The sequence below is a fragment of the Hyperolius riggenbachi genome, chromosome 11, assembly GCF_040937935.1.
Source record: "Hyperolius riggenbachi isolate aHypRig1 chromosome 11, aHypRig1.pri, whole genome shotgun sequence".
NCBI classification, from domain to species: Eukaryota; Metazoa; Chordata; class Amphibia; order Anura; family Hyperoliidae; genus Hyperolius; species Hyperolius riggenbachi.
In genome coordinates, this window is record NC_090656.1 from 207,848,579 (window position 1) to 207,870,498 (window position 21,920).

At 44.3% G+C, this 21,920-nt stretch overlaps 1 protein-coding gene across 1 annotated transcript in view; it reads right to left on the minus strand.

Moving 5' to 3' along the window:
* Positions 1-21,920, minus strand: part of LOC137537950 (mucin-2-like) — a 343,213-nt gene that overhangs the window by 48,842 nt on the left and 272,451 nt on the right. Inside the window, exons 55-60 of the mRNA XM_068259877.1 lie at positions 18,680-18,848; positions 15,378-15,523; positions 14,918-15,007; positions 11,545-11,728; positions 4,605-4,825; positions 1,770-1,908 (exon numbers count right to left, since the gene is read on the minus strand). Of these exons, the coding sequence (XP_068115978.1) occupies positions 1,770-1,908; positions 4,605-4,825; positions 11,545-11,728; positions 14,918-15,007; positions 15,378-15,523; positions 18,680-18,848 (949 nt within the window). The remainder of the gene's footprint in view (positions 1-1,769; positions 1,909-4,604; positions 4,826-11,544; positions 11,729-14,917; positions 15,008-15,377; positions 15,524-18,679; positions 18,849-21,920) is intronic.

The following is a 21,920-nucleotide window of genomic DNA, read 5'->3' on the forward strand; positions in this document are numbered from 1 at the left end:
CGTATTTGGCTCCATCCATGTTCCCATCAACTCTGAACAGCTTCCCTGTCCCTGCTGTAGAGATGCACCCCCGAGCATGATGCTGCTATCACCATATTTGACAGTGGGGATGGTGTGTTCAGAGTGATGTGCAGTGTTAGTTTTCCGCCACACATAGTGTTTTGCATTTTGGCCAAAAAGTCCCATTTTGGTCTCATCTGACCAGAGCACATTCTTCCACATGGTTGCTGTGTCCCCCACATGGCTTGTGGCAAACTGCAAACGGGACTTCTTATGCTTTTCTGTTAACAATGGCTTTCTTCTTGCCATTCTTCCATAAAGGCCAACTTTGTGCAGTGCACGACTAATAGTTGTCCTATGGACAGATTCCCCCACCTGAGCTGTAGATCTAGTCCAGAGTCACCATGGGCCTCTTGACTGCATTTCTGATCAGCGCTCTCCTTGTTCGCTTGTGAGTTTAGGTGGACAGTGTTGTCTTGGAAGGCGTATGGCACAACTGTAAACTTACCATTTCTGAATGATCACTTGAACAATGCTCCGTGGGATGTTCAAGGCATTGGAAATCTTTTTGTAGCCTAAGCCTGCTTTAAATTTCTCAATAACTTTATCCCTGACCTGTCTGATGTGTTCTTTGGATCTCATGGTGTTGTTGCTTCCAATATTCTCTTAGACAACCTCTGAGGCCGTCACAGAGCAGCTGTATTTGTACTGACATTAGATTACACACAGGTGCACTCTATTTAGTCATTAGCACTCATTAGGCAATGTCTATGGGCAACTGACTGCACTCAGACCAAAGGTGGCTGAATAATTACGCACATCCCACTTTGCAGTAATTTATTTGTAAAAAATGTTTGGAATCATGTATGATTTTCGTTCCACTTCTCACGTGTACACCACTTTGTATTGGTCTATCACGTGGAATTCCAATACAATTGATACATGTTTGTGGCAGTAGTATGACAAAATGTGGAAAACTTCAAGGGGGCGAATACTTTTGCAAACCACTGTAATTCATTATAAATTACCAATATCTTATGTTTCTGACGCTTAAAGTACACAGGAACGTTAAAAAAGGTTTTGGACTAGTCTGTCACCTCAGGGGGAGTCTCAGGGTTCTTTTTATTTTCAAGAGCACGTACTGTGTGGTAGTTTTCCAGTTAACTCCCAAAACAGTGAGCAAAGAAGTAGAGAGGCTGGCTGAAATCCATGCATTGATTCTTTTTAGGAATTGCTTTTGTAAACAATAAAGAAGATACTCACAATTACCCGTAAGGGGATGGACTAGTCCAAAACTTGTCAGATTTGTGAGCTTTTTAGTGCCTAATGTAATGTAAGCACAGCAACATAGGTGAAAAGTAATTTATGGTGCATTTTACTCTATGAGAAATGTACTACTTACAAACAAACAAACTGAAAACATAAGAATGTGGAAATCTCCTCAGTGTTCTATTTGCTCGTCAGCCCGAAGCAGTAAAAAAAGGCGCATGTGGCAAGTGGACTAATTGGGCGCCACCATAGGTACCAATAGAAAATTTCGGTATTTGGGCACTGGAGCGTAAATTTGGGCGCCCGGTACATAGCAGGACCTGTACAGTGCGCCCAAATGCCGATATTTTGCGAGATTTTCTTTTGGGTGTTTTTTCCGTGGATGCTACGCGATGCAGAGCCTCTATGGTAGCACTGTCCCTGCTACAGATTTATGTAGCACCATTATCTCCCATGATGCAGCATGACTGACTCCGATCGGCACAAGTGAGTCTACTTACGGCAAAATTCAGAGCTCCTCCATTCGATGCAGACATTGAATTTGTGGCACATGGCTGTGTAGGCGGTCAGAGCCTTACACGGGTCCTGGATGAAGTCTACATCCTGCACCCACAAGTCACAGAATGATTCCGGGGACACCTGCAGGGCACAAAGGACACAGCTGTCACCATGCACTGTGGAGTCAGAGTAGAGGAGTCGGAGCACCTTGGGTACCTGGTGTCGGAGACGTTGGTTTCATAAACTGAGGAGTCAGATAACCTTTTTACCCACTACATAGCCCTTCAAGTTGGAGTCGAAGAGTCGGAGCAATTTTGGGTATCTGGAGTCAGAACAATTTAGGTATCTCGCAGTATGGATACAGAGGCACCAGAAGGATAAAAAAAGATCTAAAACGTTTAAAAATGAGGAGGTAGTGGTGGACTTACCTCCTCCGGGCAGACACAAGAAAATGCCGATCAATTTTCAGCACAACAATTTTTTTAAATAATCCAATAAAATACAATGAGTTTCGCGGGAGTGACCCGTTTCCTCAGGCAATAGGATGGAGCATATACAAAACAGGTCTGGTACTATGCCAAGCACCTCTGTACTAGCACTAGGCGCTTGGCATAGTATCAGACCTGTTTTGTATAGGCTCCATCTTATTGCCTGAGGAAGCGGGTCACTCCTGCGAAACGCGTTGTTTTTTTTATTGGCGTATGTAAATAAATTGCTTTGCTGAAAATTGATTGGCATTTTATTGTGCCTGCCCGGAGGAGGTAAGTCAACCACTACCTCCTCATTTTTAAACGTTTTAGATCTTTTTATTCTTCTGGCACCTCTGTATCCATATTACATCATATATATCTACCCTTGGTGGAGGGGTGTTAACCCTTTCTTCCTTGATCTACAGAGAGCGATTTCTTAATCCTGAGTGAGGACAGGTCTAATCTCTCCATCTGCCTTTACAATGGTTGCCTATGCGGTAACCCTGACTTGTGAGTATACTGCACATACACCTTCATTTACCAGTGCATACTACACTATATTGGGCTCTTGTGTCTCTCTTTTTGTTAATTTGGGGTATCTGGAGTTGGAGGTTTCATAAACTGAGGAGTTGGAGTCAGATGATTTTTGTACCGACTCCATAGCCCTGCTTCAATGAGTACCATGCACTTCAAGACTCTTCATGGGCACCACCTGGCAACCACTGATGACTCACTTCAGGATGTGGCACTTTCACTCACACACATTCATACTATTGTGCTGAACTGACACAGTGAGAACGGACCTGAACGAGAGCACCGATTCCTTGCATTTCACAAGTGGGAACAAACTGCAAAGTATAGTCATTGATACAGATACAGGCGCTCTGACATTTCACTGAAGGTAATGAGATCATTGCCATGCACAGCCTACTGGGGACACCGATGTTATAAAGTCACCATAGCAGACACAACAACATGTTTTCTCTTCTGCTCCACTCAACCTCTTCAATGGTACATACCCAACCCGTCCAACCCAGAGCCCATCCCATCTTCTTCCACACCAGGCTTCCTCAATACTATATACTTCTTCACTGAGCTGTCAGTGCCCTAGGCCAAGCTTCCTTAAAGGGACACTGTAGAGGGGGTCGGGGGAAAATGAGTTGAACTTACCCGGGGCTTCTAATGGTCCCTTTAAAGCCTGAAAACCACTGCGCCTGCGTTGCCGTGTCCTCGATCCCGCTGGTGTCACCAGGAGCATACTGCGCAGGCCCAGTATGGTCTGTGTCGGTGAGTGGCTGCACGGGCACAGGATGTCTGCTGGGGACCATTAGAAGCCCTGGGTAAGTTCAACTGACTTTCCCCCGACCCCCCTACAGTATCCCTTTAATTAAATATACTTATGCCTGATACCCCATAACTCCCTACTGAGCTGTCAGTGCTCCAGGTCAGGGGTTATGAATGCCTCCTGATTGCAACAAATTGCTCCCAAATGCATGCCTGACACTACAGAACACCTCTTCTCCTCGGACTGTCCCCACCAGTACTTCAGAATAGGCTTCCTGAATGGTAAATGCCTATGCCTGATACCCCTTAACTGGAGCACTTAATAGTAGCCAAAATTAGTAGCCAGAGCCGCCTGCTATGGGAACTGCTTCTACAAAGCGGACACCCATTATTATTATTATTATTTTTTGGGGGGGAGTGGTTATTAGTTGTTGGGAATGGGAGTTATTAGTTGCCCACAGGGGGAGGGTGTGTGTGAGAGTAGGGAGGGGTGAGGTCATAGTGAAATATCAGCAAATATTGGCACATTTACCAGGTTTGTTTGTTTTTGTCATTTAATGCATTGCCTAAAATAGCGTGTGGCGTTTTCAAATGTATGCCCCAAACACCTCTTCACTAACATGTCAGTGCCTCAGACCAGACTTCCCAAATTGTACATATATATCCCTACAAGTACTCAAGGCTAGGCTTTCTCAATGGTTCATACCTACAGTATAAATTACACCCCCTAACCCACTCTGAGTTGGCTGTGCTGCAGACCAAGCTGAATGGTATATACAGTATACATGCCTGATACTCCAGAAACCCCTTTCTTCTCTGCCCAATCAGTATTTTAGGCAAGGCTTCCCAAATGATACATAAATAGACTTGATATCCAAGAATTCCTTTTCTCCTCAGTCCCTACCAGTGCCTCACACTAGACTTCCTGATTGGTAAACAAATATGTCTGAGACCCCCAGATTGCTCTTTTCCACTCCCCCCAGCAGTACCTCATGCTAGACTAGACATGATACCCCAAAATAGCTATTTTTCTCTACTCTGCTCCACCAATGCCCCAGATCAGACTTTCTGAAAGGTACGTACATAAGGGTGGCAGCTGCTGAAAGTCTGGTTTAAAATCATCTGGAAACAAGGAGAACAATCCACAGCTGAGCAGTTCAAGTCCTGGTGTCTTTCCTTTCCGACGTATGTTAGGGTGTACGGAACTTGCCAGCTGTCCAGGAACTCCTCGGTATCGTCACTCTTGGTCAGGACTCTACCATTGGGCAAAATCAGGTCATTTGTGGCGTTCCCATCACATAAGCCTGGAGGTGAATGATACTAAATTAGCACACCGCTCATAACACGATAATTATAATATTGCATAGCATAATATACACGTCTAGCTGTAACGTTTCTGGTGGTGTAATGAGCATTTCTTAGGTCTTAGTCTGTATAGATTTTTGTATTTCTGATCTATAAAGACCCAGGCTGTACATAAATACTATGATGTCTTTATAACGTGGTTAAACAACCCTCATTGCAATATTGGGTTGGTAAAGTGTATCTAGCCTATATGTATTCTTTGTAGACTTATGAGAAATAATTTCATTTCTGTATATAATTTATCGATTTGTTAATGTTACTAGAGTTAAAGAGACACTGAAGCGGGAAAAACAAGCGGGAAAAACATAGGATATAATGAATTGGTTGTGTACTATGAATAATTACTAGAAGATTAGCAGCAAAGAAAATCTCATATTTTTATTTTCAGGTATATAGTACGTTTTCTAACATTGCATCATTCTCTAATATGTGCAGATTACACAACACTCAGCATTCAAAATGATTCTTTCAGAGCAGTCTGTGAACTAATGACCTCTCCTCTGGCAGAGAAAAATAAATTTGTTCACTAACAGTTGAGATAATAAAAGTTAGAAGACAGCCCTCTCCACCACTTTGAAAGTCGTGGCTTTTTTGCATAGAGATAACAACTGGAGTTTCTTAACTCTTCCTGTACTGGAAACAATTAGACCGATGTATCCGATCTTAATGTTTTAATTCTTAGCTGTACTACACATACAAATCATAATATAATCTTTTTTTTCGCTTCAGTGTCTCTTTAAGCCCCATACACACGCTCAACCGCTATCTTTTACAACGAGTGAAAATCAAACGACATTAAAAAGTTGAACGACAGTAGTCACGTGTAGACGTGCGGATGACTTGGCGGAAATCAAGATAAATCAGATAAGAACAAGTTGAATTGTTCCACATTTCGGATTGATTTGCCAAATGACGAGAGGGAGTTGTGGTAATCTTATCAATGTTTACAGAATTCTGGAACGATTTCGTGTCAACTAAACAATTAAAAAAGAGATCTCCTTCGCATTTAGCTATATGCAAACCACGCTTTTATAGACAAAGTCGCTCGTCTTGTTGTGCGGTATGTGTAGTTGTTGTTTGCACGTCAAGACGTATCTTGTCGCACTAAAAAGTCATTTAATTTCGTCTTGTGGTTTGTACTGAGCAGCTGTGGTTTAGCATGTGGATGGGGCTTTACACATTTCCCAGCAAGCTCATGGTGAACCAGAACTCCTACCAATGTGTACTGTACCAGCAAAACGAATTAATTGTGATTGAGAGGGGGAGGGTGAAACAAAAGAAGACTTGCCCGGGGGCACCAAAATGGCCAGAAGAAAAAAGGAACTTTAGTGAAAATAATGTAATCACCGTAATAAAACTGCTTATTTTTTTTTAAACATTAACCTAGAGGTGCCAAGCGTTATTTGGACTCTGTGCTGTGTATCACTCCTGTTGTTTATTGCCTGATGAAGCGGGATTTTGCCTGCGAAACGCGTTGCAACTTGTTATAGGAGTTTGTGAATAAATTGTCTTCAACTTTAATCGACAGTACTTTTGTCTGTTTTGGGTTGGCTGGTCCACCACCGCATCCTGAAAGTTTTTAGTGACTTTTATCCAACTGGCGCCTCTGTACATCTCCACATATAAAGATTTCCACCCTTGGTGGAAGGGTGCTACACCCTCTTCTTCTCCTATCTACAGAGAGCGACGTCTTACTCCTGAGTGGGGACAGGCTTGTTCTCCCCACCTGCCTTTTCAGTGGTTGCCTTGGAGGTAACCCTGGTTTGTAAGTATATGCTACTAAATGGAATCATAGATATGAGACACAGCGATTGCCACACAGGAAGGATCCCTGATCATTTCACCGCTGACACGTTGCTTGTACACTTCACTCCACAAGCCAGGGGACCAGGAATGTAACTAGAAATCACAGAGCCCCCCTGCAAAACATTGGATGGGACCCCCTCCCCCTGCACACTGAATAGGAACTGTCTACAAATCTTTGTATGATTTGTTATCAGTGGCTGAGCAGATGCAGTCATTTGAACAATTCTGCAGAGAGCAGTAAGTTTTTTCTCTCCTTGCCTTTAGTTGTCAGTCTCTTGGGACTGGCCCACCTGTGGCTTTTGGGCCCCTTTGCGGCTGCATCCCTTGCAGGGTCTATTGTTACACCCATGCAGGGGACACAGGTAGTCTTGAGCAGCAACAAACGATGAATCCTTGCACTTTCAATCCAAAGAAAACCAGTCACATCCAGAAAAATGTCTGTCCTTTTCTGCTGGTCTTGCACCGTGCTGCTCCAATGTGGGCAAGTGAAAAAATATCTAAGAAAAAAAGAAGCGCTCTAGGTGCATTACCATAGGTTTAAGTTTTGCGCAAGTAACAAAGTGGGTACTCACAGGAGAAATGATTCAAATTTGCCTATCAGCGGTGAGGCCAACCGCTACACCCCTCTGCGGCCAGCAGCGCGGTCTCCGATGACCCGGGAGGCTCGTCTTGCGAGGCAGTGGGCGGGGCCTAGTCTCGATGTGTGTGTGACGTCATTAATCTTTGTCTTGAGCAGCACACTCTGCACACCATGTTGCAGGGGATGGGTGGCACAGACACGGCAGAGCATAAGCTGGTAAGAGCAGGTTCACTAGTGCACAATCCTTACACTCATCTGCCAGTAACAAAACCTGCTCCACCATCTGCTCTGCTTCACTGACTCGCATATAAGCCGAGGGGGGTAACTTTTCAGCACATTTTTTATGCTGAAAAAATTGGCTTATACGCGAGTATATACAGTAATTGTACTCGAGTATATACAGTAATTGTACACTGAAGCTTCTCCTAACCCAAGGCATTGCGCTGGGACAAGGATCTACTACACAGGCTCCCTGAAAAGAAAAATGTATAAAAATCCCATGCGTTTGTGTTTTTCGTGCATTTGCATTTTTAAAGCTGGTGCCAGCCTGAATTTGATGCAGCAACCAACTTATCAAAAATGTTCAACAATGGTAAAGGAGTAGCTAGGCGGTATTGTAGCATTATCTATTTATATTGCTGAGGGTACGATATGGTCAAAGCTTTTTGTTAGTTTGGCTGCTCTCTAATAACACAGGAAGAAGGTGCCACAGATAGAGTGAAAGAGGACAGAGCCCCAGCACACTAGACACTTGTTTCTGGAGAGAGGATAATTAACGCCACTGGGAGTTTACAGAAACTGTTTTGTCTACAAAGTCCACCTCTGGTATTCACACTTCAACTCCAGGAAATGGCGAAAGCCACCAAATAATTGGTGGAAAGAGCAAATACCCATTTTCACCACTTCTCAGGAATAATAATTCTATGGCGAGGAGCCTGCAAATAGCCAAGAGAGCATCATATGGCGCTGAGTGTGGGGATTCTCCTATTCATAGCGGAGGTCTTCCTATCAATGGACAGTAAAGATAAATGATTGGAATGTTGCTAATTACAACTGACCTTATATAGTAAGAATGAACACTCCCAGATGATTCAGTTACAGCTAACCTGAAGCAATAACAAACTTATGAGATAATGAATTGGATGTGTAGTACAGCTAAGAAATAGAACATTAGTAGCAAAGAAAAGAGTCTCATACTATTTCCAGAACAGGAAGAGTTAAAAGAAAGTCAGTTGTCTATGCAAAAGAGCTTCTCTGGGCTAGAGTTGGGCCGAACCTCCGATTTTAGGTTCGCGAACCGGGTTCGCGAACTTTCGCGGAAGGTTCGGTTCGCGTTAAAGTTCGCGAACCGCAATAGACTTCAATGGGGATGCGAACTTTGAAAAAAAAAAAAAAATTATGCTGGCCACAAAAGTGATGGAAAAGATGTTTCAAGGGGTCTAACACCTGGAGGGGGGCATGGCGGAGTGGGATACACGCCAAAAGTCACCGGGAAAAATCTGGATTTGACGCAAAGCAGCGTTTTAAGGCCAGAAATCACATTGAATGCTAAATGACAGGCCTAAAGTGCTTTAAAACATCTTGCATGTGTATACATCAATCAGGGAGTGTAATTAAGGTACTGCTTCACACTGACACACCAAACTCCACTGAACAGAACAGGTATGCAGTGGCGGGTTCACTGAACAGAACAGGTATGCAGTGGCGGGTCCACTGAACAGGTATACAGTGGCGGGTCCACTGAACAGAACAGGTATGCAGTGGCGGGTTCACTAAACAGGTATACAGTGGCGGGTCCACTGAACAGAACAGGTATGCAGTGGTGGGTTCACAGAACAGGTATGCAGTGGCAGGATCAATGAACAGGTATGCAGTGGCAGGATCAATGAACAGGTATGCAGTGGCAGGATCAATGAACAGGTATGCAGTGGCAGGATCAATGAACAGGTATGCAGTGGCAGGATCAATGAACAGGTATGCAGTGGCAGGATCAATGAACAGGTATGCAGTGGCAGGATCAATGAACAGGTATGCAGTGGCAGGATCAATGAACAGGTATGCAGTGGCAGGATCAATGAACAGGTATGCAGTGGCAGGATCAATGAACAGGTATGCAGCCAGGGACAAGCTAAGGCTAACTAATCTTTCCCTATGAGAGACTGCAGTAGCTCGCCCTACTCTAACTAATGCAGGCACACGAGTGGCCACGGCCGCCGCTGCCTGCCTATATAAGGGGGGGTGGGGCTCCAGGGGCTAGTGTAGCCTAATTGGCTACACTGGGCCTGCTGACTGTGATGTAGAGGGTCAAAGTTGACCCTCAGTGCATTATGGGGCGAACCGCAATGGGGCGAACTTTTCCGCAATAAAGTTCGCGTGCGGTACCCGCACGCGAACCACCTAGGTTCGCGCGAACCAGGTTCGCCGGCGAACCGTTCGGCCCAACTCTACTCTGGGCTATTCCACCCACTGGGTCGAATACAATCCTGTTTTCTAAACCCCTAAAAATGCAAAACTACTAGAGACAGCTTGAGATGAGGTTTCACTGTAGGGTCATTATTTCTGCTTTGTTTTATAGCTTAAAAGAGAGAGTGTAGTTTATAAACTACAAATATTACAGAATGATGCAATGTTTTTAAAAAAAAAAAGGTATATAAAATAGGTATATAACTGAAAAGAAAAATATAAGACTCTTCTTTGCTACTACCATGTTTCCACAGAACTTAGATACTGTCCTAAATTAATTTTATCCCCAAAAGATGTGCTAGGGCATATTTTCGGGGAGGGCTTATAATTTTGAGGGGTGACGCCATGTGCTCTCAGCAGTCAGATGTGCCCTCAGATGTCCCCACAAAATAGCGATCTGTTTCCAAAATTTTAGTTTCACACTTTATTATATTCACAAAAAATTATTTTTCTTCTTCAAAAAGGTAGAAGAATTCTTTGTAAAGCAGCAGAAGAATTTGTGGTACAGACATATAAAAAGCAATACAAAAAGCAGATCATAGACACTGTGTGCTTTGTTTGATGAAAAAAGGTAATTTTAGTTCAGGCGACGACACTAGTCCGTTTCGGGTTATTGACCCTTCGTCAGGCCTTTACAAAGCATAGAGAATTATCTTAACCAGATAATATGTACAGTCATAAAAGACCAAAATGAATTTGATTAGTAAAGAGGTATCTATTCCAACACGGCACCTGACTGATGGCTGACATAGGGAAACTCAGCTGCAAACACAGTGTCAGCCTCCAGCCCAGTATAGTCCTTCCCTCCCTCCCTCTGCCGAGTGGCGAGCGGAACATTACAGCAGAAGAAGCTCACCCACTTTTGATGTGCCAGCGCTAATACCTCTCCTCAGCAGCGCCTAGCTTCATCCTTGTGGACAACAGCGGTTCTTGTCATGTGACGCAGTGGTATGTCCGTGTGAGACATGACAAGAGCCGCTGTTGTCAAGGAGAGGAAGCCGGGTGCTGCTGAGGAGAGATGTTAACGCTGGCACGCCGGAAGCTGGTGAGTTTCTTCTGCTGTACAGTTAATGCTCCTCTCGCCACTCTGCAGCGGAAGGGAGGGGGGCAGCAAGGGGTTACATTGGGTGGTCAGTGAGCTGCCCACCTCACAGTAAGCCAGGGCTTATTTGGGGGGGGGGAGGGCTTATATTTCAAGCAAATCTAAACTAGGGCTTATTTTCTGGGAGATCCTATTTTCAGGTAATGTTCTATTCATTATCCGTACTACACATACAATTCTTTATATCATAAGTTTTATTTCCACTTCATGTTTGCTTTAAACTACAAATCTCTGTGTACCCTAGCATTAGGCTAGAAAATCTGGGCTCTTAGACATTCCGGGGCCCCTGGAGAGAATTCAGCAGTGGAGCGACTCACCTGTCTGGCCGGTACTCCTCCATGAGTCTGCATGCTCCCCGCCTTCATCCTCGCTGGCCACGTCTTCTCATTGACCCGGCGGTATGTCAAGTGAGTTACATGTGCCATGTCACTGAGAAAAGGCGCCAGCCTGAGGGGTCTGATAGCTGGCTTTGGGGCCCCGTGCAGGGCAGAAACATAATGGGCCAAATGCCACTTACAGGGTAATAGGGGTTAGGAGGACCGCATGTCATTGTTGCCCAGGGCCCCATTGATCCGAGAACCGACCCCGTTCACCGATCACCAGTGCTCTTGCTAAATTCTGCTGATTTGCCAGATAAGCCTGCCATTTTGTCCCCAGTATTACATAGTGTGTAGTGCATGAAGACAGGGCAAGATACACTTACTCACCGCACAGTCCCATTGACGACAGCTTACTGGTGGAGTTGGACTCAATTATCATGAGACCAGTACTGTGAAACCATTGAATCTTAACGTTCGAAGGAGTGTCGATTAAATACATATTTCCTGTATCCAGAATTCTATATCCATATTTTCTGACCATTGGCCAGGCAATCCTTGAATTCACCATCACCTGCAAGAAAGAGGCTGTGCTGAATGACACATCACATTTACCAAAATCCGTTACATCACCATCTTCATTTCATAATACAGTTATTATACATATGTCACTATCTTCATTACATAATACAGTTATAATACATTTATATAATAATAGTACAGTTATTATACATATGTTTTGTGCGAAGCAGGAGCATGCGCACCATCTCTCTGGACGTCGCTCTTGCCATACGCATGCGCACCATCCCGTTGGACACACGCCATCCCCTCACATGCCCGGGCCACCCCACAGCATGACCACCATTAAAACAGCCTCATGGCCAATCACAGCCAGGTGGGGCTGCAGTCGGGCATGTGTAGGGCAGAGGGAGACAGTTATGCAGCCAATCAGAGCCTGGTGAGACATAAGGGGGTGTGCACGGGATGGAAGGACATACATAAACAAATTGGCCAACTTTGAAATGATTACTATAGATTAAAATCAATTTTCTTCACAGTGCATTTTTTTACTTTTTTACCTTTCATAATAAATATGTGAGGACCATAAATGTGACTTATTTACTTGGAAAGGGACAGATGTCTGGAGGTCAACTTTTTAAAATGGGGCCTCCAGAACCTACGTAATTCCCCCCATACTGTTAATCCCAACTCTTTCTGGACACAGGATGTGGTGATGACCAGTCCTATAGCCTTACCATTAGAACAACAATGTACTGCAGGGGAAGGAGGGGATTTGTGGGAGGGACTACCCCCAAATCTCTTTAACCCTTTCATTTTGCCGAGAACGTTCTAATGTTATGGACTACATGAGCTGGTATTGCTAGGGGGGCAAAGTCCCATACCTTGGGGGCTCCAAATGCCCCAAAGAATATCAGAAACAGCGGGCATGATGTTTTAACATTTTCCCTGAGAAATATATTCCCTCATAAACACTGCAGCAATTGATAGAAGCATAGTGATGACCACTAGTTAGAGGTTGTCAATGAGATGCTAATAATTTTGAAGTTGAAGCAAATTATATGTTAAATTTATGCAAACATATGTACCTCATGCCCCCTTATACCTCTTGTGTCTCCCTGTGTCCTCCTCTGTCCCCTTTGTGTCCTCCTGTGTCCCCCAATGTGTCCGTCTCTGTCCTTCGTGTGTCCTCCTCTTCTATGCCCCTTTGTGTCCCCATTGGGGTTCACATTGGCAGGCTCTCACAAGTCAGGAACTTCTTGCATTTGGACTATAATGCTGGGTACACACCATGCGTTTTCAGGGCCGGATTTAGGCCAAGACCAAATAGGCCATGGCCTAGGGCACCACAGGAACAAGGGCACCAAAGCACCAGGCTAAACTGGTGCAGCATTTGCAAGCTTGCAAATTCTGCAATGTAGGGACATCAGGCGAGTGCCTGAACACGGCACTCTGCTGCCAGCTGCCTGTGCAGCAGCCACCTTGCTCTCTGTGCACGTTTGCATTGTGGACTTGGGCAGCATTGGAGACGAAAAGTAAGAGGAAGCTTCTACACTGGAGACATGTGGAAAAATGAGTGACTCTGATGGCTGCTGCAGTGTGAAGGCGAGCTCACTACCTATACTGAAAGCAGGGGGTGGGAAAAGGAGGGATTAAGGGAGTCATCTGGCTACCTATACTGGAGGGAAAGGGGGAGGGGTCATCTGGCTACCTATACTGGGGGGATCATCAGGCTATCTATACTAGAGGGAAGGAAGGGAGGGGTCATCTGGCTACCTATACTGGAGGGAAAGGGGGAGGGGTCATCTGGCTACCTATACTGGGGGGATCATCAGGCTATCTATACTAGAGGGAAGGAAGGGAGGGGTCATCTGGCTACCTATACTGGAGGGAAGGGGGGAAGGGATCATCTCGCTACCTGTACTTAAGGGGGGCGGTCTGGTGACAGTGGTCTTGGGCGGTAAAGAGCACAAATCCGGCCCTGTGCGTTTTCCCGCTCGATCCGCAGGTCGATCGGGATTGATTCGACTATTTCCGAAGTGCTCGATTCGGGCTTCGATCGTTCCTGCCGTCGATTTTGCATACTTAACATGCAAATCGATGGCAGGAATGATCGAAGCCTGAATCGAGCACGTCGGAAATAGTCAAATCAATCCCAATCGACCCGCGGATCGAGCGGGAAAACACATGGTGTGTACCCAGCATAAGACGCAGTGACTTAAATTCCACATTTTTGTGGGAGAAAAAATGAGTCCAAAATAGTCCAAAAAATACAGTATTCAACTTATCAGTCACTGCATTTGACAGGTTCAGTTCTAAGCTGCATACCTTGGCAGTAAATTAACATATAATTTGCATCAACTGGAAAAAGTTTTCATTTCATTGACTGGTAAGGATTTCCTTTGCATTGTCATGAACTGTTAATCACTAGTTTTTGGCGACTGTGTGCTCGTCCTATCTCTCCTGGTCCCTCTGTTGGCAGCTATGGATGGCTGGAGGAATGCCCACCAAGTTGTAGACTCCTGGCTTTGTGTAAAGCCCCCAACATAGTCTGTACCCTGATTGAAAATGCTGCTGTAGGACATAGTTACAAGGTTATTTGGGTAAAAAAAATGACATACGTACATCAAGTTCAACCAGAAAATAAGGTACAGAGCTAGCCTGCGCCCTAACATATTCCTGATGATCAAGAGGAACGCGAAAAAACCATAAAAGTCATGGTCCAATTAGCCTCAAAAGGAAAAAAAATCGTTCCCCACTCCACATGGCAATCAGATAAACTCCCTGGATCAACACCACCAGGAATTACCTAGTAATTATAGCCATGTATGTCGTATCCAACGCACAGAAAGCATCTAAACCCCCTTAAACACACATATAGACTACTTCCTGTGGCAATACATTCCACTTTTACTGTAATAAACATTTCCTAAATAAATGGCTAAAAATGTTGAAGGTCCATTCCTCGAGGTCACAAAAACGCAGCTGCAACCCGCAGACAGTTACAGAAACGTCACTGCAAAAGCGTTGCTACATAAGTAGAAGCAGGATTTACTCTTGAAAAGCACCTGCTTTTGGTACAACTTGCTAAATTCCCCACCTGTTCTGTGTATAAAACCCAGCAGGCACAGGCGACCTCTGTTGATAAAAAGAAGCCTGATTCCATAAGAGAGATGATAATCAGCAGAAACAAAAACTAAGACATCTAAAGAAAAGCATTTTTTTGATTGCGTTAGACACTTACCTTCCTGCTGAGGCGATCAATGATGATCTGATGTGATAGATAAGTTAATTCCAGCATGGATAAGCACAGGGTGATGTCACTCACATTTCCCTGCATGAAAACCAACGTAATAGAATTTAAAATTACAGAGATAGCGCTACACCACAGCCCTAATCCAATGAATGTTGATATCTAGACCAATATCACATAAAGAGTTGGAGCAGCTCCTTCCAAATACAAAACGATTCTATCACTAGAAGGTAGCGTCTACACAACTAAAGGAAGGTCCATGCAGTCGGTATACAGCAATGCAAAAGTCCGATTCAATGCAGTGGGAACAATTCACAATGTAGGATTGGCAGGTCTGCTGAGATGGACCTCATCAATACATGGATCACCACCACCACACCGCAATAGAATTTGTCATGAGAAAGAGAGGAACACAAGATACAGTTATTTTATGATTCATTTATTGTCTTACCAGTACTGTATGGTGACACCTCGACACCTGCACTGTTATGGACTCATCCTCGGTCAAGGTTACAATATATGAAGCTTCTTTGTATAGAGCTAAATATTGCCCATCAAATGTGGCAAAACTGAGGTCTGAGAAGAGGGAGCAGCGACCTGAAAAGGAGTAAAGCGGATATTTAACTTCTATATCAAGATATACATACACATTTCCATAATGAGAAGATGAAGGGGCCAATCAGAAGCTGTGGTATGCTTCATATATTCCTTATTAGCGATGACTGTAATCTGCTAATTATGCTTACATGACATTTTGCGTAAATGTTCACAATTACGGCCATAAGTAATTACGATTTGGACATTTAATTGATTTTGTATAGAGCATTCATCATTTTGCATCATTTCTTGCCCATTTAAGTGGTTAGTAGCAAAGCCCCTGTACATGCTATCATCACCAAAGTTGCTTAAAGGGGCACTACAGCGAAAAACTAAAATTTAAACTATGTGCAAACATATACAAATAAGAAGTAAGTGTTCTCCAGAGTAAAATGAGCCATAAATTACTTTTCTCCTATGTTGCTGTCACTTACAGTAGGTTGTCTGACAGATCTGACAAAAGTGACAGGCTTTGGACTAGTCCATCTCTTTATAGGGGCTTCTCAGGGATATATTTATTTTTAAAAGCGCATAGTGAAAGGCAGTTGCTCTGTCCAACTGCCAAAAAACTGTGTAGGGAGCAGGGAAGCTGGCCAGCATCATTGTTTAAATCCTTTTAGGGAATATCTTTATAAATATCTTTATAGAGAATAAAAGCAATGCTGAGAATCCCCTATGAAGAGATGGACTAGTCCAAAACCTGTCGATTCTGTCTATTACCTACTGTAAGTGACAGCAACATAGGAGAAAAGTAATTTATGGCTCATTTTACTCTGGAAGAAACATACTTCCTATTTGTATATGTTTGCACATATTTTAAATTTTACAATTGTTCGCTGTAGTGCCCCTTTAATTTTAGGAAAATAGTGGGAACAAGTCAAAAAAAGAATTGTAGCGTTTGATAAAAATAGATTTTTAAAAATGCAAATGCAAAATGTTTTTTAAACTCAGAAAAATGAGTTTGGTGGTGACGGCATGTATGGGGACATTGCTATTAACCATATAAATCAGCACAAAATTATGCGAAAATGAAGCGGCATTGCAAACTTACGGTTCCTGATTATGTAACAAAATGAATTACGATTTTGCCAGAAATTTCGCATTACGATTTTACATTGCAATTGCAAATTACAATGCAAAATTATGATTATGCAAAATTTGTGCTCATCGCTATTCCTTATTTCACTACCAAGAAAAAAAGGTGATGGGAAAATGGCTTGCCATCAAAGTACATGCAACCAGCAGAAGTAAACAACATTATTTTAGTCTTCAATCGAAAAAAAAAAGGCAAGAAAAATGTATCTCCATAGACGCGAAAGACAGTGAATTATAGCTCTATATAAAACATAACAGTAGTAGCAACAGATGGCTGAACAAGCTGCTATTTTGGATATCGCAACACATCCATTTTCATGCCATAAAGTGTTAAAAGATTTGCTTTTACTCCTTGTGGTAGTTGCATCTACTTTGATAGCACCTGAAACATCCCCAGTGGTGTTCCGTGGATAGCAGCCATTGCACAGGAGCTTGTTTTTGTAAGAGGGCTCGCCTTTTATATATATCGCTATAGGGAAGACTACATGCAGAAAACACTACAAAACAGTTGTCATAGTAGTAGGTATTTGGAACACTGGATACTGCCAAACACCACAAGTCAGCACCATTTAAGTCACCTAACAAGTGGACAGGGCCAGGGAGAATTCACTTACTTTTGCTTCAGGGCGCGTTTCATGTAATTTTGATGCTTCCTCCTTACAACACTGGAAGGAGGAAGTATCTGACTCATGTGAAACGCATCGGGTAGTGCAAGTAAGTGGACTTTCCATGATCCTGTCCGCTTGTTCAGTACTGAGATGGCGCTGAAGTATGATGCTCAGCACTATCAAGTGTTCTGAATTCAATATGCAGAATTTGAACACCACCAACCACTACTAGTGGTATGCACAACATCTGCACTACAACACATCCTAGGCACAGACTAATATGGAGTTACAATCATTGTTTCTCCAAAGACCCCCGTAACACTAATGCACACAGCATCATTCATTCACTACATACATTTTACTTGGGTCTCATAGTACATTGCCTTGTCCATACTGCGTCTTCTTTACAGAATATTCCCTGGTACCGGCTCTAAAAAGGTCAATTTTATTGTGCCTGATCAAACATCCTCTGCTTATACATACCGTATATACACACGTATAAGCTGAGGTACCCATTTTTCCCTCCGAAACCAAGGAAAAGTAATTGAAGCGGGTATAAGCCTCCTCCACAGTAGACAGATGTGACCCCAGTACAAGTCAGCCCCACTCCCCATAGCCAGATGTGCCCCAAGGATGATACAGATGGCATCATAGATATGAGACAAAGCGATTGTCACACAAGAAGAATCATTGCATCGCCCACATGTTGCTTGCACGCTCCACTCCACAAGCCAGGGGACACAGGTAGTCTTGAGCAGCATACTTTGCACACCATGTTGCAGGGGATTGGGGTATGGACACAGCAGGGAGCCAGCTGGTAAGAGCAAGATCACTAGTGCACAATCCTTGCTCAATCCTTACTCTCCTTTGCCAGTAACAAACACTGCTCCACCATCTGTTCTGCTCCACTGACTCGCATATAAGCCGAGGGGATTCACTTTTCAGCACATTTTTGTGCTGAAAAATTAGGCTTATATGTGAGTATATAAGGTATATTAATAATATTTTGCCTCTTGGAATCTTCCCACTTCCAAAACTACAAGCAAGCCATATGTAAAGTTTATTTTCAATGCCAAACTCCACACAGGTGAGCAGTCCCCCACCTCATGGAATATCCTCCAACACATTCTCACATGGGGCATATCTACTGGGCTTCTCAGAACATTCCTAAGTTTAATATATGGACAGGTCCTCTGCTCTGTGCTTCAATTCTTTCACTACTGTGCATCACAGAACACTTCCTGGTCTAATCTATAGGTTGTTTTTCTGCCATGTGCCTCATCGATACAATCCTACACCCGGTATTGGTTATCCAAGGAAAATGTTCTTATCCAGTTATATCTACACTTTAGAAAAGTGTATTCCCTCATAGAACATTTACGGTTCCAGCCCTGTCTAAACTGTATATTTTGTATGGCTCATGAAACAGTCCTACCCATGTACTGATACTCACATGCGCACTCCCACTTGGGACAACATCGGTCTCCATTTATCCGCACTGCAAATCCAAGGAGGCCGCAGCTGGGCTGAGTCACGTTATATGGACAATGCTGGGACTTATTGACCTGGATTAGCTGTCCGTCCACACAAATGTGTTTGATACACTCATTTTCTGTGTATGGCTGCAAGAGAACACAAAATCTTTAGTTGTGGTTCCACAGGGTCATCTCAGCCTCTGTGGTCTGGAACTTTGTCAATTACTAATGCATGTAGAACATAAAGCAGGCATGTAATATGCAGCTAACAACAAGTTATGAGGGCTGGAAGCTGTGCAGGAAAGGAAGTAAGGGGTGAAGCTTTGGAAGAGGTAAGAGGAGCAGCAAAGTGGGTAATGTAACAGGGATACAGAGGCACCAGACGCAGTGTTGCCAACCGCCCGTAAATTTACGGGCAGCCCGTAATTTTAGATACAAATTGAGCTGCCCGTGAATTCCGTAAGGAATTCAGCAGCGTCCGTAAAAGGGCGGCCGATTGGCCGCCCACTCTGTTGCAGGACAGCAGCGCAGTGGAGGAAGAGCTGTGGGCAGCGGTGGAGAAGGGGGGCAATCTCCCCCCCTTCTCTCACCTTTGTGCTCTCCCTCCCTCGCTGACTGTCCCCCTCCTAAGTGACTGGCAGTGGCGCTTGGCAGCGGGCAGGACTTACCTTCCGTCTCGCTCCTGCGCCGGAAGTTCTGCTGCTCTGGTCTGGACCAGACCAGAGTAGCGGCAAATCATCCCGCGCCGGCGACGAGAGAAGACGCAGGTAAGTTCCGCTCGCTGCCGCCTGCCACTCGTCACTTAGTTCAGGAGGGGATAGCGAGCTGCTCCCCTCCTGCTTTGGAGCCGGGTCACCTGGCTACCCATCGGCATTGGGCACATATACATCTGGCTACATCTACTGGGCACATATAACCTCTGGCTACATCTACTGGGCACATATACCCCCTGGCTACATCTACTGGGCACATATACTGTACATCTGGCTACATCTACTGGGCACATATACATCTGGCTACATCTACTGGGCACATATACATCTGGCTACATCTACTGGGCACATATACATCTGGCTACATCTACTGGGCACATATACATCTGGCTACATCTACTGGGCACATATACATCTGGCTACATCTACTGGGCACATATAACCCTGGCTACATCTACTGGGCACATATAACCCTGGCTACATCTACTGGGCACATATAACCCTGGCTACATCTACTGGGCACATATACCTCTGGCTACATCTACTGGGCACATATACCTCTGGCTACATCTACTGGGCACATATAACCCTGGCTACATCTACTGGGCACATATAACCCTGGATACATCTACTGGGCACATATACCCCCTGGCTACATCTGCTGGGCACATATACCCCCTGGCTACATCTACTGGGCACATATACCCCCTGGCTACATCTACTGGGCACATATACCTCTGGCTACATCTACTGGGCACATATAACCCTAGCTACATCTACTGGGCACATATAACCCTGGCTACATCTACTGGGCACATATAACCCTGGCTACATCTACTGGGCACATATAACCCTGGCTACATCTACTGGGCACATATACCTCTGGCTACATCTACTGGGCACATATACCTCTGGCTACATCTACTGGGCACATATACCTCTGGCTACATCTACTGGGCACATATAACCCTGGCTACATCTACTGGGCACATATAACCCTGGATACATCTACTGGGCACATATACCCCCTGGCTACATCTACTGGGCACATATACCCCCTGGCTACATCTACTGGGCACATATATCCCCTGGCTACATCTACTGGGCACATATACCTCTGGCTACATCTACTGGGCACATATAACCCTGGATACATCTACTGGGCACATATACCTCTGGCTACATCTACTGGGCACATATACCTCTGGCTACATCTACTGGGCACATATAACCCTGGCTACATCTACTGGGCATATATAACCCTGGCTACATCTACTGGGCACATATAACCCTGGCTACATCTACTGGGCATATATAACCCTGGCTACATCTACTGGGCACATATAACCCTGGCTACATCTACTGGGCACATATAACCCTGGCTACATCTACTGGGCACATATACCTCTGGCTACATCTACTGGGCACATATAACCCTGCCTACATATACTGGGGACATATACCTCTGGTTACATATACTGGGCACATATATCTGCTGGCTACATATACTGAGGACGCTGGCTGTTTGCCATTATGTGCATTTACTGGTGAAAAGCTGTCTCTTATGTGCATTTACTGGTGAAAAGCTGTTTCTTATTATGTGCATTTACTGGTGAAATGCTGTCTCTTATTATGTGCATTTACTGGTGCAAAGCTGTCTCTTATTATGTGCATTTACTGGTGAAAAGCTGTCTCTTATGTGCATTTACTGGTGAAAAGCTGTCTCTTATTATGTGCATTTACTAGTGAAATTCTGTCTCTTATTATGTGCATTTACTGGTGCAAAGCTGTCTCTTATTATGTGCATTTACTGGTGCAAAGCTGTCTCTTATGTGCATTTACTGGTGAAAAGCTGTCTCTTATGTGCATTTACTGGTGAAAAGCTGTCTCTTATGTTCATTTACTGGTTAAAAGCTGTCTCTCATTACGTGCATTTACTGGTGAAAAGCTGTCTCTCATTACGTGCATTTACTGGTGAAAAGCTGTCTCTCATTACGTGCATTCACTGGTGAAAAGCTGTCTGTCATTACGTGCATTTACTGGTGAAAGGCGGTCTCTTATGTGCATTTACTGGTGAAAAGCTGTCTGTCATTACGTGCATTTACTGGTGAAAGGCTGTCTCTTATGTGCATTTACTGGTGAAACGCTGTCTCTCATTATGTGCATTTACTTGCCATGCCCACTTTAGTTGCCGCAAATTTCCTCGAACATGTTGCCCCCTACCCATTTGACTGCCCCCTCATATGTGCCAGTCTAGAACCGGCCCTGTACCCCTGCCTACATATACTGGGCACATATACCCCTGGCTACCTGTTCTGGGGACATCTCTCCCCTTGGCTACCTGTTCTGGGGACATCTATACCCCTGGCCACCTATTCTGGAGACACCTATAGACCTGGGGCTACCTATTTTTGGGGAACCACTGCTGTCAGATTAAATGTATTTTGGGGAACTGCTGCCAGACTATGTGTATGTTGGGGGAATCGCTGCTGCCAGATTACATCTA